The sequence below is a fragment of the Coffea arabica genome, chromosome 2e (genome assembly GCF_036785885.1).
Source record: "Coffea arabica cultivar ET-39 chromosome 2e, Coffea Arabica ET-39 HiFi, whole genome shotgun sequence".
Lineage (NCBI taxonomy): Eukaryota > Viridiplantae > Streptophyta > Magnoliopsida > Gentianales > Rubiaceae > Coffea > Coffea arabica.
In genome coordinates this window covers 71580-89936 of record NC_092313.1, presented here as the reverse complement: position 1 = coordinate 89936, position 18357 = coordinate 71580, and the positions used below count along the sequence as shown (strand labels likewise).

At 38.7% G+C, this 18357-nt stretch overlaps 2 protein-coding genes across 2 annotated transcripts; one reads left to right on the top strand and one right to left on the bottom strand.

Moving 5' to 3' along the window:
• Positions 1-2669: 2669 nt before the first annotated feature.
• On the bottom strand, positions 2670-9913 carry LOC113729781 (cysteine proteinase inhibitor 6). Its single transcript, XM_027254016.2, has 4 exons — positions 9531-9913; positions 6427-6646; positions 4871-5016; positions 2670-3159 (listed from the first exon to the last, which is right to left on the bottom strand). The coding sequence occupies exons 1-4, from the start codon at positions 9813-9815 to the stop codon at positions 3022-3024; spliced, it is 789 nt and encodes a 262-aa protein (XP_027109817.1). The 5' UTR covers positions 9816-9913; the 3' UTR covers positions 2670-3021.
• A 1477-nt stretch (positions 9914-11390) lies between these two features.
• On the top strand, positions 11391-13961 carry LOC113733379 (uncharacterized). Its single transcript, XM_027259752.1, has one exon. The coding sequence runs from the start codon at positions 11391-11393 to the stop codon at positions 13959-13961; it is 2571 nt and encodes an 856-aa protein (XP_027115553.1).
• Positions 13962-18357: the final 4396 nt, after the last annotated feature.

Sequence of the window (18357 nt, the reverse complement as noted above, 5' to 3'; positions counted from 1 at the left end):
TGAGACAATTTTGATAGGGGTCTGACCTGCCTCTACATAAATATGCATATAGGGAAGCCCTTCATAACAGGTAGTCAACAATTCTATGTCCACGTCATCATTTATTGGGATAACACCTATATCCACATCATGGTCTGGAATGGAATACCAAAATTTTGCACATGCCGCTTGTTTTTCAATTTTGGAGTACAGGTTCAACAATGAATATGCTGATAATTCATCAGGGTCGAATTTGTGAAACATTCTCACTAAATCACTTGTATACCTAATCTTGGGATGATGTATAAACCGTTCACCATAGTGCATGTGGATATCCATTGTCCTAAAATGATCTGACATGGTCCACAACCTAAATTATTTAATCAACACTTCAGAATTCAAATATAGATTAATAAATTATATTAAACTACATCACACTTTCAGATTATAACAACAATTAGTTAGACCTGACACATATTATTTAATCAACACTTTTAGATTATATAGTGAAATCTAATTTAGTACTCAAATCCAGACCCGACACATATTATTTCCTCCTGACATCAACCACAGACTCCAAAAAAGACCTATATTCTCCAAAAAAGCTAAAAAAGTTAAGAACTTTACATTTTTAAACCCTATTTTTCTCTGATAAATCACCTACATATGGACCACCAATTATAAAAATGACAGAAACCGTATATTTAAGCCCCAATATATAGCGGAAAAGGAATAAATAAATTGAAAAAAGAATACAAATCCTAAACATCAAATGAACTGAATATTGAACAATAAGTTCTGATTCTTACCTAGAAATGTCGAACAAGCTTCACGATCAAATACAACCACCAATCTGACATTCCGTTCTTCGCGACCGGATGCAGCCACGCCGTTTTCAACTCAGATCCACAATATTTCAGCAACAATTTATTAGTCAAATCTTTTGTTTTAGGATTTTTCTTCTTACACAGGATGAACGAGAGAGAGTCAGTTCTTGATTCTCTTTCATTCTCTATTATAAATGAAGGTATTTTGGGTATTCGACCTGCTGCCGGTAAATCAGTCGGTTCAGAAGATAATTTTCACTTTAATTATGAAGTTTATGATATTTATGTGGAGGTTTCTAAATGATAGGGGTTAAGGTGTTTTTTTCACGAAATCATAAGAGGGTTCCTTGTATTTTACCCTTTTGAGAATAATTTGCTTCATTTTTAGAATGTGAGGAATTAACTTACTTCGTTTTAAAAGTAATTGATAGAAAAAGTTTTTTTTGTTTCCAAATGTTAAGGACAAAACCGGTTATTTTTTCCAAAAAATTATGGCAGTGAATTTAAAATAAATAAAAAATAAAGTTAATAAACTAAAAAAAACCATGTGTAATTTAATTTTAGGGTAAGTTATATTTCTCTCCTATAGTTTTTGCTAAGTTAAGGACCTCCCCACTTGATTTCAAAATTACATAGACCTCCCTTATCAATGTTTTATATCCACCAACATTTATAGAAGTTTTTATTTTACATTTTTACTCATTACGTTTCTTGTTCATGTCATTTATATTAGACAAGTCAAAACAAAATTAGTTTCCTTCGAAAAGGAAGAAGTAGTAGAACAAGAGAGTTTATTCATGAAAGTTGGAGACCATGCATATTAGTAACTTTATTTTAAAGTTTTTACTCTTACTTATCAAAATAACCAAATATGAACACTTGTTTACTTATAAAATAAATTGGATGTGTACATTCTAAAATAAATTGGATTAAATAAAATGAGGTGTAGTGACAATACATTTATCAAAGCAACTCTTTTATTTTCCGTTGTTTTTCTTTTATAATTTTTTTTCAGTAGGGAGATGTAAGACTTAAAAAATGGGGCAACTCTTTTTTTTTTTTTTTTTAACAATATGAAAGGGGTAGGACTTAATAAGCGAAGAGGTGGAAAGTGAATTTGATCCGACGACTTCTAATTTCTGGAGTCTAATATTCCCTCAGCCAAAGCAACTCATATGTCCCATATAATGGAATCAAGATATCAATATTTAGTAGTAAAGTTTAACCAAAAAAAAAAAAGTTTTGTGGACCTGCATATGAAAATTCATACATTTAATTAAAAATAAAAGATAAAATTGATGAAAGCCCTACTTTTATGGCTATACGTATAATTAGGTGCTATTAACTTTTTACAATTATAACGTTTGAAGAAAAGAAAGAACTAGCACCAAAAACCTCATCTTTTTTTTTTGGAAAATAAGCACTTATACCATTGCAAGGGTAGTTTGGGAACATTGAATAGAGTTTAAAATAAGAATAGTTAATTTATCTGAATGATAGGCGAAGTTTTTTTTGCTATCTAACAAACAAGAGTGGAGGTCCCTATTATTCTGAAATCAAAGACGAGTCAGTCTCTAGCTTTTACAACTAGAAAGGAGGTTAATATAATTTACCCTCAATTTCATATCATAAAGATATACTTAATTTATAACATAGGCGTTCTCACCAGGAGTACAACCTACAATATAATGCAGGACTTTGAATAGAGAGTTGGACATTTACGCAAGTATTTGGAGCATTATTTGAAATAATTATTATAACACGTGATATAAAAAGATGATTAGCAAGATAAACAGGTAATTGAAAAAGCATGTTAGCATTACAATTACAAATACTTTTCCAAAATAATCACAGATCCAAACATACCTAAATCAATGAAGAGGAGCTCTGATTTGGTTATAGTGAAACATTCGGCAGATTAGTAACCCACCGTTTGCAGAACACAAAAACATAAGCCCTCTTAGATCAAATCCAGAAGAAGCATTCTTATTAAACATAAGCCCTTTATATGACAAGCAAGCAAGCGAAGGCAAAAGGATCCTCACTTAGAATTGCTTAATACAGTTAAGAAAAACATATCGGCCACTTCAGACGTCTGACAACAACCATGCAGCGGATTCTAGCAACGTACAAAATTTACACAAGACACATTACTTCTTGGCCCATACTCGGCGATCCTAAAAGTACCAAGGTCATGCCTAACCTATGATACGAATCAAGACTGTAGCGGTTCCATGTGATTCAAGTGGAAATAACCTTCACTGTTCCTGTTAACCTCAACCTTGAATTTCTCCTCACTCCCTCCCCTTCTGACCTTAAGATGCAGATCAAACCTAGCAGATTCTTCAGCAACCTGTTGAGGGAAACGGCTTGCATTAAAAACTTAACTAATCAGAAATGAAACACAATCAGGAATGAACCTTAAGGAGTAAGGAGGCTAAACGGCCAGCAAATGAACCTGCATTAGCAAGAGCATAGTTGACAAACTTGATTAAAAGACAGTAAGATCAACACCTTCATGAAGAAATGCAGATGAGATCTTTTTTGAACCACAATTTGAAATTGTAAATTACTAAGGCTGAGGCACCAGGACCTTGAGGTCTTGGGTTCAAATTCCCCCTTCCTCTTCCCCACTTCTCAAGTCTCACCCACCCAACCCCCCCCCCCCCCTCCCTCTTCCTATGAAAAAAATTTTAAAAAAAAGGAAAAAAAAACTGAATCGAGACATATTTTCAATCTCACTATCCATGCATTTACGAGACACTAGTCATTTTAACATTACCTTACCAGAAGTGCTTTAAAAAGTACTGTTCCTAAAAAAAAAAAAAAGCAATTTTTCTTGACTTTTTATTACAATTAAAAAGGCTAACTTAGAGAGACATGATTACCAATCAAATGCCATGAGTGACAGACTAATGATAATTAGTCACCACATGTTACAGAAAAGATTGACCGCACAACTGCTAGGGTTCATTACTGAAACATCTTTAAGGGGGGCAAAGATGTTTTTGCAGCCAAAAATATCCAAAACAAAATATAGGAAAACAAATAATCAGATGAATATCCATCATTTTCCTCTCTTACAGCAAAGCAAAGACAACAAACAGAAAGGAAGAAACTGCAACATGAACAGAAATGCCAATTTAGGGGACCCATTGTAAATTCGTTATCAATCACCAGCAGCTAGCACAGCTTAGATACCACAACTTGCTCCATCAAGATAACCAACATGCAAAGCCCCCACCCTATAAAGACAATCCATTTAATGCATCCCGCCCTACACAATTTATAGGACCTCCTAACAAGAATGCCAACAACAATTTTTATCTTCAGGATAACTCAAACCATAGCCAGCCAGACATGCAATCTGACTGATGAAGGCTGTGATACTGGTCATACCAGTACTTAACAGTCTGCTTCCAATAGTAAAGTTAACCCCCTGCTACAGGGTAAGGAGGTAAAAAAATCAGCAAGATATATTACATTAATTGGTTGTCCCAAAGAAGAGCAGGGTGAAGAATTAACATCTAAACAAAGGAAATGTAATTCACTAGAAAATTCAATAGCAGATATCTGCAGACAATACCTGAGAAAAGGGAAAAAGAGATAAATAAAGAACACTTTCCAAAACCAGGCATTCCTAAATGCTACAGCACACTCAAAGAAAAGAATGCCAAAGAGTGCTCTCTTCAATACTCATAAGAGGAAAGATGCTGCAGAGTCCAAGCAACTCGCAGTATCAAGTCATCCTGATATCCCATGTATAAATCACTAAATACAAGAAAAAGGGTTCTATAAAATATCACAATTCCATATCAAAAGACTTCCAGAAATAACCTACTAGCAAAAGCAATGTCGGACATGATGTTGCACAAATCCTATTAGAGAGGTATTTAAATATCTGCAAGCACCTTTGAATAAACCAGATTCATATTAATCATCTCACTTCTTTGGGAGGAGATTGGACAGCATACAACAAATTCAGCAAACCAATGTTCGAAAGAAAAAGACTCACTGTGATCAAAAAATTAAAAATAATCATCCACCAGATGTCAGGAAGATACCTCAGCATTTGCATGAAGTATCTCAAGAAGCTCATAAGCAAAAAGCGAGTTAGATCTCTGCTGGATGGTTGCGAGCGCATGGTTTGCAGCATCTTGGACAATTGGATCATGTGCTGGCACTGATTGCCATCCCAAGCCATGGCCATCTGAGTTAAAGACCAAGTCATATAAAGTCAGATAACAAGCACTTCCATATAGGTTTAAAACCTAAAATATGAACGTCTCCCATGAACATAAATACATCTTCAATCTACACCTTTTTAAGCAATGGGGCAAAATTGCCAAAGCCAAACATCAGAACAGGAGAAAACCCTAATGTAATACGAGGCCAACAATCAAAAGGAAGGAAGCTTAATACACTTCCATTACCATAATTCATCCAGAATATGCACCAAAAACAAAGAATCAATTACTGGCATGGCGCTAGAAGGACACCTAGATCTTTAATTTCTTACTCCTATTCACTGTAATCATCACTCCGTACCTGACTTCTCCCAAATTAGTTATGGCAGCCTAGTGTGAAAGGCATGAACTCATCCAGCCAAAATGCTTTGCCATGTCAAGTAAGCAAATAATACGAAAGTGATTGCAGTGCTGTGCTTAACAGCAACAAGTTGAAATAGGTTTTCTCAACTTGCTGGTTAACTTGACTACAAACCAAAAACGCAGGTCTACTTCCGTTAGGTCCATGGAATCTAGCTTAGTAAGGTTGTTTCTAGGAAAATTGAGTTTTCAACAGGGCTAAAAATGCTAATAACTGATTATGCCTCGCAAAATAGACTTTTTACACTGCTCCTTCAAACTTGAGTTGCCAGGAGATTTCAAGTTTCTTTTCACACCACTTCCTCACTGTTTCACATGATGGATCATCCTCCTCCTTTTTTTTCCCATTTGTTTTTTTGTTTTTTATTTGCATAACTTTCTCCCAAAAATGGCCACACTCCACGCAATGTAAGTAGTTCCTCCTGAGTTCATTACATTCCTCAAGTTTATCTCAGCCCACTGATACGATGTAATTCAAACAAAAAGAGGATTTAAAAGCTTTAGGATTGCACATTAAAATAGTTTGAGGTAGTGTTTTAGCACTGAAAGAAATGAACTAAAACCTTTCTCTCTTCCCTATCCCTTCCTAACTCCCCAAAAAATACTTCATTGGCAACATGTGCATGTGTCTCAAATCTGTAATTTGTTATTGTTTCTATTATTCTTCTGTTTCCGCATTTCCCTAATCTGTAACCAGAGCATTTGTATCTCATCCATCTTCTTTTGTTGGTTTTCCTTTTTATACCATATCAGAGGAGCTTACTACTTTTGAAGCCCATTTACAAGTCCAACCCTCAACAGGCTACAGTTATTTCCACATAACTGTCTATTTGACGAGCCAACAAACAAACACCCCAAAACACAGCACTGAGTAAAGGAACAGCTCGAGTAAAAGTGTGTTAAAGTCTAAATGACAAACATACCCCAGGCCATGAACACTCTTAATCAACTTACCTCTAGAAAAGTTTTAAGATCATAAAGAAGTGAACAAACAACGAAAAAAGAACTCAAACCTTTCTTGATGCCAAGATCAGAGGGAGTAAAAGAGGGAATGTCCTCAACATGCTTGAATTCTTGCAGTTCTTTAAAGTTTAACCAAGGTTTCACCCACACCTTAGCTTCATACAGCTTTTTCTTTCCAGCATCAATGACCTCAAGAGTAAGATGGTGCAGTGTCCCAGCAACAACTTGTTCTCGTGCTTCAACCACCCTCACCAACTCAAACAATGCATTCTGTCAAACAATTTAAAGGAGTCATAGGCATGTGCAAAGATTCTATGCATGAGCAATAAAAACCTGGTTATTAATCTGCCTTCACAGCGAAGAACACCCATGCTAAAAATAACATAAAGATTTTGAAAATATCACAGAAAAACTGAAAAAAGAAAGTCAGCATTCACTTTTAACTACAAATATTGCTAAACCCATCTTATATGCTAGACCTCTTAAAGTATGACTTGCACCTAGAATAATGGTACAAAAAAAAATAATCAACCTGCTACTACTAAAACAATCTTAGCAAGTAGCATACACAACCAAAAGTAGTGTACCCGTGTCCTTGAATAATAAAATTTCGCACATCTTGGCAGATCTTACATATGAAGCTTTTCTTCACCAGCCATTTAGCTAAGTAAAAAGTAAATAGAGAACTGACAAGTTGGACATGAAATTGGATTTAACATCCAAACCTAAAAGTCACAACAGGACACATAAAGAATGTCCCAATAATATTTAAAAAATGCAAAACAAAAGAGTGGATAAAAAATCATGCAGCAACCCAAAAAGAAAGGTTAAAGAATACTATGTTGCAAGCCATTTTTTGTCTTCCTGTTGAGGTAAAGGAGGGCTCGGCACCATTAAATTCCCAGCAAGAATGAAAAGACAGTTCACTTGTATAGACTGTGTGGTGTTACTGATTACTGATTGACAACCCCAGCTAGAACTCCTGACATGAAATTTTGACTAGTTTTTCATCTTCTTCAAGTGAACCCAAAACAGCTCATGCAGAGATGTTGTGGCTAAATTAGAAGACAATTGGTATGCCACTCACAGCACCGAGTCATTAAGAAGTTCCCCCTCCAACAACCACACGAGTTATGGTTACCCATTGAACAGTTTAAGCAAGATATGGGCAATAAGATGCATATGCAGAAAGGCAATTGGGTATTGGACGGGCTGCAAGTAACTTACAACAATACAACAATGACGAAACAGCGAAAATGAGCAGCCAATTAAAGGAATAGAGCTCTCAGGGCTCAATGTTAAAACTATAGCAAATACAATTAGGAAACAGGGTAGAAATAAACGGAATTGCCTAAAGACTAAGTATGTATGGAGATGTTTTCTGCCTTATTTGAATGGAATATCAGAGAGTTAGGCTTTGATTTCCATCCCAAATGCAAGGAGCTACATTTGTCCCACCTTGTGTTTGCTGATGATTTGTTCCTTATCCCTGCTGCTACACCTAAATCTTTTCAGGTAACGAAGAGGACTGTGCAGGAGTTTGGAGTTATGTCTGGTCTTTTACCTAACATGCAGAAATGTCAGATCTTTATAGGTGGTTTAGATGTGCTGGCAGCTAATTCTGTGTGTAATGTGATGCAAATGCCAGGGGGTGTGCTGCCTGTAGTCGGCCTTAGTGACCCAACAGTGCCGAGTGGAAGGGCCATTGCTCAACGGATAAAAGATACCTTTAATTAGTTCCAGATTATCTTATAAAAACTGCCAAGCAATCTTTATAAAATTGGAGCAAAAAATTAAGAGCTGGGCAAACAAAATATTGATCTATGGTGATTGTTTACAATTGATCCAATCTGTTCTGTCTGGAATATATCTGCACTGGTGTAGCGTGTTTTATCTTGCCAAAATTAGTGATCCGTAAAATTAACAGTATTTTGGCTTCTTTTTTATGGGCTGGTGAAGTGAAACAAATGTATGGGGCTCGAGTTTGCTGAAATGAAGTTTGTACTCCAAAGAAAGGAGGAGGTTTGGGTTTATACAATATCGAACTGTGGAGCAAAAGCCTGATAATGAAGCTGATCTGGAATATTAGCAACAAGAAGGATGCATTATGGGTTAGATGAGCGCAAAGAATTCTTTTGAAGAACCAATCCTTGGGTAGTAAATATTCTGAATGATGCATCATAGGTTTAGAGGAAAATTTTTAAGATCTGGAATCTAGCTCAACGTTTTATTCCTCATATTGTTGGCAATGGTACCAGGACTAGTTTCTGGTATGATGCTTTGGAACCCTCTTGGGCTTTCGTACAAATGTTTCACTGAAAATCTCTCACACAGCTTCTGTTGTAGACCCTCTACTTTGGTGTCTGAGATCATAGTAGCCTATAGGTATAAAGGAAACAGCAGAGGTAAGGAAATTAAAGGATGCTAGTCCTCAAGGTTTGGTCCCCTTAACTGAGTTTGAAGATCAGGTTGTGTGGGGCTTTCAATGTCAAGTCTGCCACGAAAACCCTATGTGAATCAAGGGACAACGTGGTGTGAACAAACTTGGGATGGGGAAAAGGGTATGTTCCAAGATATGCATTTATCCTGTGGCTTCTTTGCAAGAGGAAACCATCTACTATGGACAGGCTTCGAAATTGGGGTATAGTTATGCCATCTAGCCTATGTGTGTTCAGTGGAGGAGAGGAGGAAGATATGGAGCACTTGTTTTTTAACTGTTGCAGACTTGCAGGATTAGACGAGTGTGGACTAAGGTCGAATATGTGTGACTTTTAGAGGATCATACTAGGGGGATGAGGATCATACTCGGGGTCGAATATGTGTGGGTCATTGGTGTTCAAACGCTTTTTCATCTTTTGCAAAGCAGTTGAAGAGATTGTGTTTAGCTGCTACGGTGTATCACATATATACGGAGATTAAGAAATGCCGTCATCTTTCAGTCAAGATGTGTTTCGATTTCTGGTCTCATGGAGCCAATTTTTGGTCAGGCTTTCCGAACTGGGCTCTGGTTCTTGAGTCGGGGTTAGATTGGGAATGTCTTGGCTAATAGAATAGGAGAATAGTGGTGTGTTGTGTGGGTGCTGCCCTTGTGTACAATCCCAATTGCTCTGAAAACTCACTACGTATGTACCTATGTAAAGACAGTAAAGTTTACCTCTTTCTTGTTGTGTTCCTGGATAGCAAATCGAGCAAGGGCGTCAATCTCAGAGTTATTCTGCTGCGATGATGGAGAAGTAGAATCGTGTAATCCTCCGACAGTTGCCATCCGAATCAGTTGATCTGCGATTTCTTCCTCTTCTTCACCGCAAAACCCTAAGTTGTGCTGTTGTTCTTGTTGACGACAATGAACCTCGGATAAGGAAAGCAGACGCTCAACCAAAGCAAGCAGAGTGCTGCAGAGGACAATTATGGCAATGCTGGCGAGTTGTCTCCTCTTCATTAAAATTAAAAATTTGAAATTTCACACCACCGCAATAAATTTCATCTGTCCTCCTGTTTTTTTCTCTTACGTCCCAGTAGCGATACCCATGCCACATCCGCCGCACCGCCCCAAATTTTGCCATTACAACAAGGATAATTTCAGAAACCTCCTTGAGGTTTTCAACAATTTCACTGACCTCCCTTGAGTCTGTAAAATTATACTAAACTCTCCCAAGGTTAAGTTTTCGGTAACAAAATCGGTCCAAATCATAAAATGTACCATTAAGAAGGTACTTTTAGAGAGAGATAAACTTTTTATTTCAAAAATGCCCTCTATGCTTGTGTACAAGTTGTATTGTAAGGAAATGAAAAACGTATTAATAAAAGTGAGGAAGGTAAACGTGTATAAAGGCAACAAGAAGCATTATAATGGATCTCATTTTTACTTAAATAAGCAAATTTTGAGGGGATGGGGGATGGAATATTGATTTTGTGTAGATTTCGTAAGTTGAAGGTGAAGTATAGGTGTAGAAACTATGGTCTTGTCGAGCTATAAGGAAAAATCATAAAATTCATCCACATCCTTTAGCACCAAGAGCAAATATTGCAAGTGCAATCGCAAGGTAATTGTGAAAAAAAATCCAGACAAATTATTGTTTGGCGTATTAATTTCTGAGGGTGAATAAATATTTGGTACATCAATTGGTACCATTTTGTAATTGCAGGTCACTGTTCACATTAAAAAAATTCCAACAGATATTTTGGTTAATTAATTATTAAGCGATAATTAGTGCTCTAATTATTAATTGTCGGATATTAAATTTCAATAAGACACAATATCTTAGGGTATATGAGTAATTTTTCCCTATGCGATGTAACCAATTGGACTCACAATGCTGCCAAGGGATGTTAGTGTTATTTTATAAACCTCAACGTTAATTTTTTTTAAAAATTTTTTTATCAATGATTCAACCCATTATCAATTTGATGAAATTGGTACAGACTATGGAGATTATTAAAATAAAAAAAAACCTGAAAGGTATCTGATGTGACTGTCAAAAACGCGATCCGAGCTGAGCTGCGACGGGCTGAGCGAGCTGATAGGCCGAACTGACAGGGAGAGAACGAACGACCTGTCCTGCAGAGAAAAAAATAAACGGAGGGGGCTAGCTCCCCGGAGTAGCTTGTCAGGAACACTAGGTAATGCGACATAGCTTTGGGGAATGCGGCGGCGTTTTGAAGGCAGCTCAGACTTCTGGCACATACGGTGTCGTTGCACTTAAGAAGTTAGTTAGGAATTCTGTTGCAGTTTGTTTCAGTTAGTTGCATGGTTAGTTGTCAGCTTCAGTCACGTTGCATGGAGGTGTAGGAAATTTCTATAAATAGCCAAGTATAGGAAAGGCTTGCCAGACAAGATTCATTACAGAAATATTCTCAATAAGATTTCCCTTATTTCCCTCATTCTCCCTCAATTCATGTTTCTCCCTTCCTATTTCCCTCTTATTATTTCTTCTTCTGAGAAATCATCAGGTTAATTCCTGACAAGTGGTAATCAGAGCCTTCAATCCTCGGTGCAACTTAACTGCAAATTCAAATGGCAGACGGTACCAGACTCAAGAATCTAGATGAACAGCTCCGGAAACTTGAGACTAGGGTTCAGATTCAAGTAGACTCCCTGCAAACGGAGTTACAGGACGCTCGAACGCACGTAGATACCAAAATGGACGAGCTCGACAAGAAGATTGACGCGTTAATGGCAGGAATGGAGACGAAGTTGACTTCATTTCTGCAGGCTCTCAACAGAGACAGAGCAACAGCAACTGGTGATTCGCCTCCCCCAGAGAAGACTCCTCTACTGACCAATCCACATGCCAGATGCAGAGAGTGGGGAGATCAGTCAGCAGCAGGCAAGGAGCATAAGGTTACGATCCCAAGCTTACCTAAAGTAGAACTTCCTTTTTTTGAAGGGGACAGACCTCAGGAATGGATCAGAAAATGTGAGAAGTATTTTCTGGTTCATCAACTTCCTGAGGATCAGAAATTGGAAGTAGTGGAGATGTATTTGGTAGGGAAAGCCGAAATATGGTTTCAAGGAATTAAAAGGAGCAAGGGACGAACCTCTTGGGAAGGATTCTGTCAACTAGTCAATAGGAGATTTGGAGACAGAGAGAGGAGAGACGAAGTGGAGGAATTCAACAAGCTTCACCAAACCACTAGTGTCAAGGACTACCAAGAGAAATTTGAGGAATTGAGTTCCTTGATGTTAATCAGAGATCCTCACCTATCTGAATCCTATTTTGTTTCCAGCTTCATCAGCGGTATTAAGGAAGAGATCAAGCCTATGGTTAAAATGTTGAAACCTGCTACCTTACTTGAGGCCTTCGAGATTGCAGAATGGCAGGAACAGTTATTGGCATTCAATGGGAGGAATACCAGAAACTTTAGGACTTGGGAGCCTGGGGAAAGCTCCAAGTCCCTCAGTGCTACTGTTGTAACCAAACCAAGGGAAAAAATTTCAGAACAAATTGGCCAAAGGAAGTGGACTCCAGAGAATACAAACCAGGAACATAGGAAGATCTCTCCTCAGGAGATCTTACGCAGGAAAAACAATCACCTGTGCTTCAAGTGTGGGGAGAGGTTCAGCCCAGGTCACCAGTGCAAATACAGACACTTAAATCTCATTCTAGAAGAGGATGAGGAAACTGAATTTCTGGATGCCATTAGGGAGCAGGATGAGCAGACTGGCCATCCAGGGCAATCCGTGGATATATCTCTACATGCATTAACAGCCTCTATCAAGAGAAAAACCCTTAAATTACAAGGGGTGTTGAAGGGACAAACGGTATCTATTCTGGTGGATACTGGTAGCACTAACAGTTTTCTGAATGCAGCTTTACTGGAGACCATGGAGCTAAGGACAGCTAGTATGACACCCTTAAAGGCAACCATCGCTGATGTAACCACTATTTCCAGTGAATTGTTCTGTCCACATGTAACATGGAGCATCCAGGGGTACAACTTTAATTTTCCTTTGATAGTCATGGGACTGGGAACGTGGGATCTCATACTTGGAGTGGATTGGATGGTGCAGTACAGCCCTATCACTTTTGATTTCCAACAGCTGATGATCAAGCTATCAGAAGAAGGGGGCGAGATGGTATTGGAAGGGGTAGCTGAGCAACCTTCAATGAAGCTTATCAGAGGTAAAGCAGTAAGAAAATTCATGCAACAGAAGCACAGAACCAGGCCAACCGTCTGCTCTGTGTCTGACGGAGGTAACTTGAATGGCGTAAGTCCACTTCCCAGTGAGATTTTTGAATTATTGCATGAGTTCTCAGATGTGTTTGCTGAGCCTACACAGTTACCACCAGAACGAGCACATGACCACACCATCCCACTGAAACCAGATGCCCAGCCTTTTAAACTCAGACCCTATAGGTACCCACATTCCCAGAAAACAGAGATTGAAAACCAAGTCTCAAACATGCTTCAAACTGGCATCATTAAGCCTAGTACCAGTCCATTCTCTTCCCCTGTCTTACTGGTCAAGAAGAAGGAAGGCACCTGGCGTTTCTGTGTAGACTATAGGTACCTAAATGACCTTACCATTAAAGACAGGTATCCCATTCCAAACATTGAGGAGCTCTTAGATGAATTGTTTGGCTCCAAGTTTTTCAGCAAAATCGACCTCAGGTCAGGATATCACCAAATCAGAGTCAAAGCCTGTGACATTCATAAAACAGCTTTCCAAACACACCAAGGCCACTATGAATTCCTAGTGATGCCCTTTGGCCTGACTAATGCGCCTACATCTTTCCAAGCTCTCATGAATGAAATTTTCCAGCCATATCTTAGAAAATTTATCCTTGTCTTCTTTGATGATATACTAGTCTATAGCCCGGATTTACAATCCCATGCTAATCATCTGAGAACCGTGTTAAGAATTTTGAAATCTCACCAGTTGTATGCCAAGATGTCTAAGTGTATGTTTGCTCAGCTGAGAGTGGAATATTTGGGCCATGTCATATCCTACAATGGGGTTGAGATGGATGTTGCGAAGGTGGAGTGCATTAGAGCATGGCCAGTACCTGAATCTGTGAAAGCCTTGAGAGGTTTTTTAGGCCTTACAGGTTATTACAGGAGGTTTGTACAAGGCTATGGGTAAATCTGCAAGCCTTTGACTGAGTTGTTGAGGAAGGACTCTTTTTGTTGGACTGAATTAGCTGCTGAAGCTTTCCAGAACCTTAAGGATATCATGAGCACTACTCCTGTGCTCAGGATACCTGATTTTACTAAACCGTTTGTAGTAGAGACTGATGCCTGTAGTCGAGGCATTGGTGCCGTGTTAATGCAGGAGGGACAGCCTATAGCATATCTCAGTAAGGCTTTAAGTCCTAAGAATTTAGGACTGTCCATATACGAAAAGGAGCTGCTAGCAGTTGTGATGGCAGTGACGAAATGGAAACATTACTTGCTGGGGTACCACTTTGTTATTAAGACTGACCATCAGAGTCTGAGGTTTCTGCTAGAGCAAAGGCTGAACACTCCACTACAACACAAGTGTTTGACAAAACTCCTAGGCTTGGATTACGAAATTCAATACAAAAAGGGGGCTGAAAACAAAGCTGCTGATGCATTGTCTAGGAAGGGGTTTCCAGAGGAAGACTCTTCAGGTGAAACTTGCGCCATCACTTGTGTCAAACCCCAATGGCTGACAGATGTATCTGAAAGTTATGAAGGTGACTCAGCATGTCAGGACAGAATTGCCCAATTACTGGTCGACCCCACTTCGGTTACTGATTATGAGTACGCAGATGGAGTTCTGAGGTTCAGGAAAAAGATTTATGTGGGGAGTCATGGTGATCTGAGGCATCAAGTCATTCAACAGCTACACTGTTCTGCAGTAGGGGGTCATTCTGGACAGTTGGGATGTTTAAAAAGGCTAGGTGCAGTTTTCTATTGGCCTCGGATGCGGAAGGATGTAGCTGACTTTGTCAAACAGTGCGATGTTTGCCAAAGGAACAAACATGAGAATGTTCCCTATCCTGGGCTGTTGCAGCCCCTACCAGTGCCTAACCAAGCGTGGTCTCAGATTAGTATGGATTTCATAGAGAGTTTACCTCTCTCTGAAGGTGCCGACACTATACTGGTGGTGGTAGACAGGTTGACAAAATTGTCCCATTTCATTCCTCTTAAACACCCTTTCTCAGCAGTGGAGGTTGCCAAACTGTTCCTCACACACGTCTTCAGATTGCATGGGCTACCAGAGGTTATAGTTTCAGACCGAGACAAGCTTTTCACCAGCCTTTTCTGGCAGGAATTATTTCGACTAGTTGGTACTCGATTGAACTTCAGCTCAGCTTACCATCGACAAACAGATGGTCAGAGTGAGCGTGTCAACCAGTGTTTGGAAACATACTTGAGATGTATGACTAGTGACAGACCTCAGAAGTGGAAATCTTGGCTACCCTTGGCTGAGTGGTGGTACAACACAAATTACCACACTAGCCTGCAAACGACCCCCTTTGAGGCCCTTTATGGTTATAAGCCTAATCATCTACCCTTAGGCTTCATTTCTGATACCATTGTCCCTGCAGCTGGTGACCTTGTCAGGGATAGGCAGGCTGTCTTACAGATTCTTCGCCAGAATTTGACGCAGGCGCAGCAACGCATGAAGTATTTTACGGATAGAAAGAGGAGTGAACGAGCTCTGGAGGTTGGTGATATGGTCTACCTGAAGCTTCAACCTTATCGACAGCGGTCAGTAGAAGTGAGGCGTTCCTTGAAACTTGCCTCCAAGTACTATGGTCCCTTCCCTGTCATTGCTCGAATTGGGGAAGTAGCTTACAGACTGGAATTGCCACAGGGATCCCGAATTCATCCAGTGTTCCACATTTCGATGCTTAAAAAGAAGGTAGGAGGTTCTCAGGAGGTCATGCCTACACTACCACTGGTTGGTCCTGATGATCAAATTCAGGTTGCTCCGGAAATGGTTCTCAAACGAAGGGCTATTCTGCGAAATCAATTGCCTGTGTCACAGGTTCTGATCAAGTGGATTAACCTGGGATTCGAGGAAGCCACCTGGGAGGATCTTGACTTCATCAAGAACCAATTTCCAGGATTCCATCCTTGAGGACAAGAATGCGCTAAAGGGAAGGGTATTGTCAGGAACACTAGGTAATGCGACGTAGCTTTGGGGAATGCGGCGGCGTTTTGAAGGCAGCTCAGACTTCTGGCACATACGGTGTCGTTGCACTTAAGAAGTTAGTTAGGAATTCTGTTGCAGTTTGTTTCAGTTAGTTGCATGGTTAGTTGTCAGCTTCAGTCACGTTGCATGGAGGTGTAGGAAATTTCTATAAATAGCCAAGTATAGGAAAGGCTTGCCAGACAAGATTCATTACAGAAATATTCTCAATAAGATTTCCCTTATTTCCCTCATTCTCCCTCAATTCATGTTTCTCCCTTCCTATTTCCCTCTTATTATTTCTTCTTCTGAGAAATCATCAGGTTAATTCCTGACATAGCTCTGACGACGGGCTGAGCGAGCTAGCGAGCTGACCAGGTGAACGAACCGACCTGCAAATGGACAGACCGCGGGGCTAGTTCCTCGGAGCAACTCCGACGGTCAAGTCAGTAGAGCTTACGAGTAGGGTAACAGTATAGAGTACTGTAGATAGTGTACCTTGTGTCGTCTTGTGGCGCTGTATTTATAGGTTGGAGGGAGAGAGTTTCCTTATAGGATTTTGAATCCTAGTCAAGGGGGAGTCTTGCTAGGGTTTCACCCGTGGATCCCGAAAGGCTTGGGAGGCGCGGCCCATTAAGCCCACGCGGCTTGCGGGGCGGCCGAACTGATGTTCTCTATGTCCGAGCTGCTCTGCCCGAGCCGCCATACCACAGCCTTCGAGCTGACACGTGGCATCCGTAGATTGGTTGGCCGAGCTGACAGGTCATCATGTCCAAACTGACACGTGGCTACTAGGAAATTTGCCCCACTACAGTATCCAATATGGTCCGTGAAAGCATAAATTTCCCTCCTCTATTCTCAACAGCTATGGAAGAAAATTACATTTTTTTTTATTTGCAAGCTTGTCACTAATGATTGGGCAACCAAAACACTTGAAAAGTTACAAAATTAGTGATTTGGCAAATTATTTGTCCCAATCTACATCAAGGGGCAAAATAGTGAAACAAAAACTTTGACTCATTCAAAATATTGTATATTGTTAAGCCTTTTATTGAACAAACTGTACATTAGTAAATTTAGCGAGGATATAGCTAAATTTGCATGTTGTTTGAGTTTAAGTCAAAGGGTTAAGGAAGTAGGTTTTCCATCAAGAAGCTAGAAAACAAACATCTTATAAATGAAGGAAATAGATGTGGAAAAAGAAAAGAATAAATTACCTTTTACCCCCTATAATTTAACATTTTACCACATAATCCCTATGGTTTTAAAAACCTACATGTAATCTACTCATAATTTGGATTAAAGTGGCACCATTTATTTATTCGTTAAAACTAACGGTCAATTGTAAAAAGTCAAAGTCAACCTAATAATTTGTCAAATTCACCATACCGCTACTTTTTCTTTTCTTTCTCTCTATTTTTTTTGGAAGAGAAGAGAAAATTTTTAAAACCTATACTTTGACCTACAAAATTTTAATTTTTTTTCAAATACAAAAGAGTCAGAAGGGAAATAAAAAAATAAATAAGAAACAAAAAAAATATCATTATAGGTTTTTAAATCAAAATTTTTAATGATCTTTTCTAGTTCTTATTTATCTATTTTTGTTTCAATTTCTTCTCTTTTATGTTTGGAGGAAAAATAAGAACTAATGAAACAGTAAATTTGTTAATTTATTATTTTGATTTTTTCCAATTCACCATTAGTTTTAATAAAAAAAATTAACGATGATACATTAACTCAAATTATAAAGGGGTTATATATAAATTTTTAAACCATAAGAGGGTTATGTGGTAAAGTACCAAAAATGTAAGGAGATAAAAAGTAATTTATCCAAAAAAGAGAGAGCAACTTCAGATAACATTTGATTGGTGAATTCAGCATCCACTACCCGTAAAGCTTTTGGATTGCCATTTTTCTAAAAAAAATGAAAATAAAAAAGTTTTTTGTGAACAGATTTTTATTTTACATTTATCAAATCGTTACATAATATTTTTCTTAAAAAACTTTAGAAAAATGACAATTCAAACAGATAATTATCATAGATTCTTTATTCAAATCTCTTCTATGTTATCCAAGAGCATTGCTTCGGGATTGAAGTCAAGATGTTCTTGGTTTTTTGGTTCGAAAGAATTAAGTCAAGAAATGGAGTTTTATCTTTGATCTCCACCCTCCACGATCTGTCCATGGTACACATGCATCTGTCAAGAGGTGTCAAGGCCAACCCCTTTATCTCCATCAATCCCACTCCCACCATTTAATCCCGTTTTCGCCACCTCTATCCCCTTTACCCTATTCCTAATCTTTCTTCTCCCTTTTAACTTGACCACCCACACGCATCCCACTAACCCTTCCCAGCCAACCGTTAGCTCTCCATATT

Coding starts and splice junctions, on each gene's coding strand:
- LOC113729781 (XM_027254016.2), bottom strand. CDS start 9,815: ATGAAGAGGAGACAACTCGCCAGCATTGCCATAATTGTCCTCTGCAGC. Junction 6,647..9,530: donor AGGAACACAACAAGAAAGAG/GTAAACTTTACT, acceptor ATTGTTTGACAG/AATGCATTGTTTGAGTTGGT. Junction 5,017..6,426: donor TGATCTTGGCATCAAGAAAG/GTTTGAGTTCTT, acceptor TCTTTAACTCAG/ATGGCCATGGCTTGGGATGG.
- LOC113733379 (XM_027259752.1), top strand. CDS start 11,391: ATGGCAGACGGTACCAGACTCAAGAATCTAGATGAACAGCTCCGGAAA.